At 44.6% G+C, this 10,559-nt stretch overlaps 1 protein-coding gene and 1 pseudogene across 3 annotated transcripts in view; both read right to left on the minus strand.

Moving 5' to 3' along the window:
- The window catches only part of Stab2 (stabilin 2), a 172,966-nt gene that overhangs the window by 126,696 nt on the left and 35,711 nt on the right, over positions 1 to 10,559 (minus strand). For all 3 annotated transcript variants that reach the window (XR_003712742.1, XR_003712743.1, XM_028778048.1), the window contains exons 8-9: positions 10,247 to 10,443; positions 8,458 to 8,591 (exon numbers count right to left, since the gene is read on the minus strand). Coding sequence is in view for 1 of the 3 variants with exons in the window: in XM_028778048.1 (XP_028633881.1) it covers positions 8,458 to 8,591; positions 10,247 to 10,443 (331 nt within the window). In the remaining 2 variants the exon portion in view is untranslated. The remainder of the gene's footprint in view (positions 1 to 8,457; positions 8,592 to 10,246; positions 10,444 to 10,559) is intronic.
- LOC114629921 lies at positions 3,228 to 5,333 on the minus strand (annotated as a pseudogene).

A 10,559-nucleotide genomic window follows, 5' to 3' on the forward strand; every position in this document is an offset into this window, starting at 1 on the left:
ACAAGTGCTCATCACTCTGCTTCCTGTGCACAAGTGCTCATCACTCTCTGTTTCCTGTGCACAAGCATTTCTCTTTCTGCTTCCTGACGCAGATGCAGCTGCCTCAGGCTCCTGGGCTGTGGCTTCCCCACCATGGTGGACTATGCCTTCAGACTGTGTGCTCAAGTAAACCCCTCCTTTCTTAAGCTGCTTTTGTAAGAGTATTTTGTCATGGCAATGGACAAATTAACTAACATGCTACAAAGGCAGCCTGCAGGCCATCCACATAGAATGTGTGTCCCCTGCTTTCTCCTTAGCTGAGGTTTCTCCTTCCCCAGTGAAGCCTCCTCAAAGCCCATTTCCAGATAGGGCCAGCTCTCCTTGCATGCACTCTCACTGTACTGTAGCCCCTCTTTGTAATGTTTTCCCGCTCAGTCTGGCTATGTGATCACTACCTACTTCCCTCTCCAGTGAGAGGAAAGGCTATGAGTGTCTTTGTTCTCTGCGCTCATTCCAGAATGTAGAACAGGGCCAGGTCTTTAGGACATTCACAGTCAACAGTCACACCATAAATAGGAATCGAGTCAAATAATTATATTCCAGAAGCCAGAGAAATGATAGACGTTTAAAGTAGTCATTCAGAGGTAAAGGTGTGCAAGTGTCAGCTGGCAAGTGTCTAATAACTAGCTCTCAAGGGGCTGGCAGGAACGCATCGATTGACAGCATTGGCAACCTCAGTGCCTTACCATCGCATCTTGGCTAATTTCAAACTACTAACGTGCTGTCAACAAGTCTGGGAAATTGCTGAAAACTCAACTGAGTCAGGGGGTGCTGGTGGCTGCCTGCCGCTGTTTTCAGAGTTGACAGCTGAAACTGTGAAAGTAAAGGTGATATTAACTAGGATCCAGAGACAACCGGGAAACCAAACACAGGGAAGGAAAGAACCTTCCAGAGAGGAGAGCTAACAGAGCTGCAGAGGTACTGCTCGGCTCCCAGCACAGCACAGAGGTGATATGTTTCTCATGAACTCAGCTGTGTATAAATACCACCTCTTGGAAAACAGATCCATTTTCAAGTCAGTGGGACAAACCTCTCAGAGCCCTGTTGCCTGGACCACAGCAGTGATCCTTTAACTGTTTTCTTTTTTCTGCCATTTCTGTTCTGTTCTCCAGTCTACCCTTCACTGATCCTCAAAGGGATTCCCCCTGGGGAGAAACCCTGTTAGCAGCATGTTCCAACCCTCCTGACCCCTTTCCCTTATAGAATAAAATACAAGACTTGGGTACCTGCTGGCCACCACAAACCCCAGAAGCATGAAACTGATATATATTTTTAAATAGGATCTCACTATGTAGTCCAGGCTAGCCTCCAATTCTCAATCCTCCTGCCTCAGCTTTCCAAATTGGTACCATTGTACAATACCTCACTATGCTTTGTTTTAAAAGGCATTATGGTCGGTTTTCCTCTGACTGTTTTTCCTTTCGGCAGTTATCTGATCGCTAAGTGCAGCCCCACAGTAACGAGACGTGGGAGCTTATTGGGGATTGTAACTCTTTGAAGTGATAACAGTTCTCACTGTGGAGATTTAAAATCTCAGTACAAACCACACAGGCTTAATCTGAAGGCAACCGCCAGGACTCGATGTGGAACTTCACCAGCTCCCGAAGATGTCTCTCTCTACAAGTCCTGAGGAGGCCAACGGTCTGTTTCTTGTGAAGTGAGAATCCTGTTTTAACGGCCTCAGCATCGAGGAATGTAGGACACATAAATAAATATTTTTAATTTTTATTTTAAACCTCAGGCCAAAGTCCAAGTCTTTCTGGGACTGTTTTCTGACTTGAATATTCTCAGTTTTCCCATGGTGCATTTGGAACCTAGCCTCTTTGGTGAATAGGGATTTTTATGTTTTTTTTTTTTATTGAGTATAAACATCTTGCACAGTCTTAAGGCTTTAAAAGCACACATAAGGCGTTTGCATTTTGTGTTATTGGTTGGCATCAGTAACTATGGATGCTGTGTGAGCAGAGCTAGTGTAGGTTTCCAGGACACTTCCATCACTTGCTTCCTTCATTTCTTCCTTTCATTCACTAGTTCATGTGTTGCTCCAAGCTCTCATTCATCCCAGTGACAGATGTTAGTGGAAAAGGTGAATGAATAGGATGCAGTTGTATTCAAGCTGGACGTAGAAATCAGGAGCGATAGTAATAACTAGTATTTATTGATAGCTCCTAGGCCAGGCATTAGACACTGTAGTATCTAATTTAACACAACTACTATATGAGATGAGATCTATAACTAGACTTATTAAATTGCATTTAAGTGTCTAAATTGCGTGCGTGCGTGCGTGCGTGCGTGCGTGCGTGTGTGTCTGTGTGTCTGTGGGCGTGTGCACTTGAGGGAAGTGTCTGAAGAGGCCAGAGGTGTCAGATGCCCTGGAGTCACAGGCAGTTGTGAGCTGACATGTGTCCTGGGAACTGAACTTGGGTCCTCTACAAGAGCAACACATGCCGCTCGAAATTGCTGATCCATCTCTCCAGGCCCCCCATTTAACATATTCACTTACATATGAGAGGTTACACGTCTCACTGAAGATCACACAGCCTCTAGGTGTGCCAAGTGCTCATCACAGAGCTGGTCTGTCACGCCTAGAGAAGTGTCTCAGGAGCGCTGGGGAATGATTGTAGTGGAGGCTATGGGGCCTGCCTGGAGGAGGAGATACACTAGACGGGCATCAAAGGATCTGTGTGTGTCCAACTCAGATGAGCGTGTGTACCACACAGTTGGAGGATGTTCTAAGTGGAAGAGAAGGCAGGAGGCATGCCGTTGAGAACATCACGGCACAGAGCAGTGCTTGAGACTGATAGGCTGTCCTTACGTTCTCATGTTGAAATCCTTATTTCCGTAGTGCTATGTGAGGAACTGGGGACATGTTAGGTAATAAGGTAGAGCCTCACCAATGGCATTAACACTTAGGAGAGGGACCTCAGAGCACTCGCTAGCCTCCTCTCTGCTGTATGAGGATGGAATGAACAAGAAGGACCTGATCACTGATCCAGAATGTCTCTCTCTTTTTTTTTTATTTAAGACCTTTATTAACAGGTGCTTGCAGTTTGTTGACTTTTTTTTGAAAAAAAAAATCAAGTTGTAAACTTTATTACAAATTAAAAATGAAGTTCTTAAAAATCTCAACTTGACCAGATATGAAACAATTTAAAAACCATTAAAGGTGTATTGAGAAAAACCAGGCCTTTTTTTTTTCTTAAAAAACACGTTTGTCATTACCAAAAAGAGACATCTTTAGGTAAAAATAATAAAAATCCCATGCTGCATAGATAATGCAGACAGTTCTAATGTTATCTGGTCAACGGGCAAAAAGCAAGCACTTAAGGTCTTCAGCTCCAATCTTTGTTCACTTCTTACTGCTGGAATTTCATATTCACTTCTTCTTGCTGGATGACCAAACCGGATGATGGTAGAGACGGTAAGCCGGCATTTACTCAGCCCCGCCCTGCTCAGCCTCGGGAGCGGACGAATTCTCAGCTGGTGGATCGGCTGCTTTTGTCTCTTTGCCATCTTGTGGTTTAGGGTTCTCTGGGCGTCTGCGTCGGTAATTGAAGTTGCGGCGATAGCGACGTTGAGGTGGCTGCTGACCTTGGGTCTCATCTCCTTGATTTTCTTTGTCCTCTTCACTGCCATCCTCTCTAGGCTGTCTTTGGCGAGGAGGGCCCCTGCGAAATCGTGGTCTGTAACCCCATACATATTCTGTCTCACTGGTCTACCTTGCTCTCCTGCACCCTGGTTGTCAGCACCCTCCAACACTTCTTGCACAGGGAGGTTGGAATACTGTGGTCGACGCGCATAGGGTCTCTGCATGTAGTAAGGTGGGAACCTTCGCCTGCGATAGGTTGGCCAGCGTTGTTGGGCCTGGCCTTCAGGAGCGCTTTCCGATCCCTCGTTCTTTTCACCACTCTCACTCTTCTGGTAATTTTGCTGGTAATTGCGTGGAGGACCCCTACGACGTGGATAGCGTCTATAATGGTTATGGTCTGCTGCGTATTTACTGCCTTGAACTGGAACTCCACCAGGGCCTGTAACATTTTCTGCCTCCGCACCCTTTTCTCCTTCAACATCAAACTCCACAGTCTCTCTATCTCCTACACTGCGAAGGTACTTCCTGGGGTTATTCTTCTTTATGGCAGTCTGGTGTACGAATACATCTTCCTTGGTGTCATTCCTGTTGATGAAACCGTATCCGTTCCTTACATTGAACCATTTTACTGTTCCCAAAACCTTCGTTGCGATGACCTTCTTGTCCCCACCGGCGGGCGCCGCCGATGTGAGGCCGCCCGGGCCGCCACTACCCGCGCCGCTGCCGGTGGAGCGGGGCTTGGTGTCGGAGGCGCTGAGGGCGGTGGCGGGGGTGGCGGGCGGCTGCTGGGTCTTGGCCTCGCTGCTCATGGTTGCGGTGATGGTGACTGGGGCCGGCGGCGACGGCTGCGGCTCCTCCCGGGTGTGATGGTGACTAGGCCGGCTGCGGCGGTGGGGCTCTCAGGGCTCTCTGGGGTCCCAGAATGTCTCTTACATTCACCACTGTTTGCTATAATCTTGTGTGGTCAGAATGGGAACTTAATGTTTTCACTCTGCCTTTTCAGTCTGGCTCAGTCCGGCTTGGTTTTTCAGCCAAGATTAGTTCTATAAGAGAAAGTTCCTCTATTGCTCCTCACTTCCTACCCCTCCTGACCAATAAAACAGGAAGATACTCATCACAAGAATGACGTCATTTGCTCCTTTTTTAGTAATAATAAAAATAAGGTTGAGAGAAAAAACACGCAGCCAACTCTTCACAGGGAGGTATAGGTGATCTCATGCTTTCTTGTCAGGTGAGGAGATTGTGTTTAGAGTTCAGGCTTCTCCCAGGTCACCCTAGTGGTGAGTAGTTGAACCTTGTTTGAGTCCCTTTTTCCTGACTGGATAGCCTTCTGTGACTAACAGTACTGTTTTGAGATTCTGAAGAAACTTGCCTTGTTGAGACGTAAGCTTAAGAAATCCTTTAGTTCAGATCGGCTAGTGTATGTTACTCAAAGGTCAATGACTTCACCTTTTACTAGTCTCACCCGGCCAAACTTTCATTCTTGCCTCTTTTAAGTGAAGATTATTTGTGTGGTGGTTTGAATATACTTGGCCCAGGGAGTGGCACTATTTAAGTGTGACTTTGTTGGAGTAGGTGTGGTATGGTTGGAGGTAGTGTGCCACTGTAGGGGTGGGTTTTAAGACCCTCATCCTAGCTGGCTGGAAGAGAGTCTTCTGTTTGCCTTTGGAACAAGATGTCCTAGCTCCTCCTGAACCATGTCTGCCTGGAAGCGGCCATGCTCCCACCTTGATGATAATGGACTGAACCTCTGAACCTGTAAACTGGCCCCAATTAAATGTTGTCCTTGTAAGAGTTGACTTTGTCATAGTGTCTGTTCATAGCAATAAAACTCTATCTAAGACAATTTTCTTTCCTGTAGAGGAGGATGAGAAAGGGAAGGTTTGTACATGACATATACAGTCCTAAAACGTGTTGTTAGTTCAACTGAACACTCTAGACACAAGTTTGGATAAAGAATTCACTGTTGTTATTCTGCTTTCATCTTTATATCTTTCTGAACCTGAAGGAGAGAGATTACATAAAGTGGGCTACCCAGACTTCCTAGCAGGATGGTAAAATGAACACGCTAGTTTATTTATCTCTCTACTTCCTTAGACTTCGAGGAAGAGGTATATATATTATGCACATGTGTCTCATGGGCATGTATACCTCAGCTCATGGTTGGTGTGTGTTATTTCTGTGTAAGGTTCTGTCTAAGGGGAGATGAAGGTAATTTCATTTGGTCCTCATGATAGCCCTGATAAGAGGTACAATTCTCCTCACTTCATGGCTTAAGAACCATTAATTCATGGAAGTAAGTGGCAGAGTTAGGATGAAGCACAGGTATCCTAATACCCAAGCCTGGCATTCCAGCCACATCTGGTATATTTATCTACAGGGAGTGTGAGGATCCTCAAATTCATTTGGGGGAAAAGATCTGCAGACTGAAGACCCAGTTATAAAGGAATAAGTTCAAGCTTATTCTGTATCCTTCATAGGCTTCTGAAGTGGTTGGCCTCTGGAAGCAAAAAACTGTTTATGATTCAATGTAATCATGAATTCGAGCTCACAAAGGAGACAGGCGTCCTTTCCAAAGGCTGATGGCTATGAGAACGAAGTGGTCTGAGAGTTGAAGGATGTAGTTTCTAGCTTCTGTTATATCCTTGATGAAATCATAACATCCCTGCTCAGAGTTTTCACAGAAATATTTTCTCATGTCATTGTTACCACAGCTTTATGGAGCAGACATCATTTTTACTGTGTGCACAGACAGGTAGTGTCCCCTTTTCAAGGGCCTATTCTGAGTAGGCATCAGAGCCATGATTTAACCAACCAACCAACCAACCAACCACAACCAATCAACTAGCCAACCAAGCACTACCAACCACAACCGATTGACCAACCAACCAACTAACCAACCAATGGACCACAACCAACCAACTAACAAACCAACTACAACCAACCACAACCAACCACAACCAACCACAACCAACCACAACCAACCACAACCAATTGACTGACCAACTAACAAACTAACCAACCAATGGACCACAACCAACCACAGCCAACTACAACAAACCAACCAACCAACCAACCAACCACAACCAATCAACCTTCATCCTCTCTCTTTCTCTCTCTCTCTCTCTCTCTCTCTCTCTCTCTCTCTCTCTCTCTCCCTCTTTCTCTCTCTCTCTCTCTCTCTCTCTCTCTCTCTCTCTCTCTCTCTCTCTTTCTCTCTCCTTTTTTTGAGATGGTCTCATAAGTCACCCTGGCTGCCTTGGAACATTCTGTATAAACAAGGCTCTCACTTAAACTCACAGAGATCTGCCTGTCTCTGACTACCAAGTGCTAGAACTAAAGATGTGGGTCACTATGTCCAGTGTAACCTCAGGTCTTTAAACTCCACTCACAATTCCCTTCCCACAGTGAGAGTTACCCCTACCTTGGGAATTTACACACAAATATTTTCCCTCATAGTAAGCTGCTAGGGACAGCATACCATGACAGGGACTTCCCACAGCACGCAATTTCTCAAACAAAAAGGGAGAGATGCTAAGTTCTGAAGTACAATAAGTCAAAAGTTAAAGTTAGAGCTCCGAGGTCAGCTACATGCATTTTTCTGTGAAGCTCTAATGATAAATGACACGGGCAAAGCTGCCAGGCAGTGGCCAGAAAGAGTCAAGTTAACCCTTAACTCAGCAGTTCTGCTAGCTTTCTGCTTCTGCACATTGCACACAATGACTCTCCTAAGAGTCCCAGTGTTTTGACTTAGTTTTAATAGTATATAAATGTATGCATTTTATACTTGTTTATCCAGGAACTACTCTTAAATGTTGTGCAAAACTTATTTCATAACTTCAATAGTTTTTTTCCTGTCTTTGGGTCCCAATGCTGGCTCTACTACTTTTTCTAATAATTTCTTCAAACTTTCTTTGCAAGTCAAGCATTAATGGAACTACCATTATGTAATTATTAGTGTGCTTCCAAGATGAGAGAGTGCACAGCATGTACCTGGGCCATTAGGACTGTGCTATGCTGTGTCCTATGCCTCAATTTTTAATTGTTTAAGAATCATTACATCAAGGAACATCTAGTTTCACGGAATTCACCAGAGTAGGAGAAAGAAATAGAAAAGTCAGATATAATTGAATAATTATGCACACCAAGGCCAATTGAATAGCAGTCATGCACAAATGAAATCTATATAACTGTTGTTCAGGGCTAAGGTCAGGAGAAATGGGAACAACTGTTGTTTAACAAAGAGCTACTATGGGCTACTGAGATGTCTTCATACTGGCTTATTGCAGGCAGTCCCTTATTTCAGATAGCAGGTCCCCTGGAGGAATGTGTCTCTTGCTTCTCAGGGTCCCAGATGCCATCCTTTTTACAAGGAACTGCTGCAAGCTTCTTAAATGTCTCCATCCTGGCCTGCTGTGGGCAGTCCCTGTTATGGTATGTTGTCCCCAGCAGTAAGCCCTCTTCTGAAACCTGGTGTCCAGGAAATACATCTCATGCTTATTCACTTTTCCAAGTCTTATTCTGTATCATTCACAAGCACTGTCCCATGAATATTCTTTTTTTGGTTCTGTACATTTAAGCTATAGTATCAGGCTAAGCCAATGCTCAGAGTATTCTCATAGTCATCAGGAAGGAAATACCTATTGACTTACTTATTGATTAAACAGATCTATGGAACAATTACTATGCTCCTTGCTGCTACTACCTGGAATGGAGTGGATACAGGGCTGATTGGGAAATGTTTTCTCTCCTTCAAGGACCTTACCATGTTGACTGGTTCCCACTTTCATCATCTGGGAAACATCTAATGAGATGGAGAGAAGACTTACTGTGTTTGGCCTGGTGAGACTGTGCTGCAGTTTGCATTCTTATGACATGGGTTCTTTGATTCACAGATGTCGGTCATACTGCACCCAACTCCTGGTACAAAATTGCGGTAATGTTCTTTACACTCGCAGTGAGACTTTTAGAGATGGAGAGAGAAAACCAAATTGAACCCAAATTAGTCTCATCAGCTGATACTCTTTAATCTGTATGTATATTCTCCACAAAAGCTAACACTAACAAGACCAAATATGGGCTTATACTTGTCAAAGTTTCTAGAAGAAACCATGGTTTTTTCATTTTCACTATTAGAAAACTCATATTCCCTGTATGTAAAATTTAGATGTTTGGTTTTATTATTTCCTGAATCTTAACCCTACACATAATTCCCTTTAGATGACTTATAGGTCAATAGAGGCTGGCATCCAGATGGCAGGCACTATTCCTCTAGAATATGGTTTTCAGCAGAAGAGGAGCCCTGGACAATGTCTAGAGAAACTTAGCATTGTCGGAAGAAGAGTATAGTGATGTTAGAGGTCAGGAATCCTGTGATGCACATAAGCCAGCAAAGAATGATACAATACAAAATATGCACAATACCAAGATTAAAAGTCCTGCTTGGAGATGACACAGTGACTTGCTTCTCTGTGAAAAGCAGAGGCTTCCCACACCTTCAAAGTCTGCCCTGGGGGCCATTTTTAAAGATACAAAGAGTGCTTTAAGTCTTGTTTCCAAGTTCTGTCACTCATGGCCTAACATGGATCTTCTCACAAAGGCCTACATATTGAGAGAGTTTTTTTTTTAAGACTTATTTATTTATTATATATGAATACACTGTAGCTGTCTTCAGACACACCAGAAGAGGGCATCAGATCCCATTACAGATGGTTGTGAGCCATCATGTGGTTGCTGGGATTTGAACTCAGGACCTCTGGAAGTCCAGTCAGTGTTCTTAACCACTGAGCCATCTCTCCAGCCCGAGAGAGTTTTTAATCCCTTGAATTCTTATGTAAACCTGGCTCAGAAATTGATATGGAGAATGTTGTATGATACATTTACTCCTCAGAGGGGAGATACAACAGATGCTCTGCAGAATTCGAGACCATTCCAACTAGGGGAACCCTGAGGGCTTGGGCTACTCACTGAGCTTTTTCTTCATCCTGGGCAGCAATTCCTTATATGGACATGATGTGTAGCTATGGCCACAGCATCCATTAAATACTTGATAGACAAAAGTCTGACATGGGACAGGGCTCTTTCAACTCATCTCCTCAATAAAGTCCTCCAGGCTAGGACAACTTTTTCTTTTCAGTCAAGGTTGTTACATAGTTCAGTGTCTCACCCAGGATACCCTCAGTCCCTACAGCTTGTTGCTGCTGACTTTTGCTCAGTCCCCATCCTTCCGGGCTTCTAGGGTCCCCTTAATCTAAAAAGACATTACCGAGAACAGAGAACCGAAGGCAGACTGCATTCATATGAGTTTGGTTGAACTAATCTAGTCTAATTTTGAATTCTGTCCATATTTTGTCAGTCACCATGTGGGGTAGGGTTAGGAGAGAACACAGAGTGGTTAAGTTTTGACTTTGGGGGGCAGGGAGAGTGTGAGTTTAGAGGGTACATAGGGTAGGGAAGCCCTGTGGTCAAGCCCTGAGCCTGATGAGGACTGCTAGAGAGGACCTGAGCATGTGTGTCAGGAACAGGAAGACCTGAAAGCCACCTGTGCTCAGTGGTCTGGGTTATTTGAGCGCTTTTCCCTATTTCTGGACACACAAGCTCTATGCATTCTTAGCTCACCTGTCCAGGCCCATCGTATTTGCACACTGTAGACTTTGTAGGGCAGTCTCCATAGTTGGTTTGGCAGGGGTCCACTGGCAGACACACTTGACCGTCTCCTTGGTAGCCTTTTTGGCATACACAACTGTGCCGATTTGGTCCCAGGTAGGAACAACTGGCATGAGGGTGGCAGACGTTTTTTAAACATGGGTTGATGGCTTGAGAGACAATGATGCGAGAGAAGTGGTTAGCGTTCACACACACACACACACACACACACACACACAAGAGAGAGAGAGAGAGAGAGAGAGAGAGAGAGAGAGAGAGAGAGAGA

This window comes from Grammomys surdaster, unplaced genomic scaffold (genome assembly GCF_004785775.1).
Source record: "Grammomys surdaster isolate TR1022 unplaced genomic scaffold, NIH_TR_1.0 322, whole genome shotgun sequence".
NCBI lineage: Eukaryota > Metazoa > Chordata > Mammalia > Rodentia > Muridae > Grammomys > Grammomys surdaster.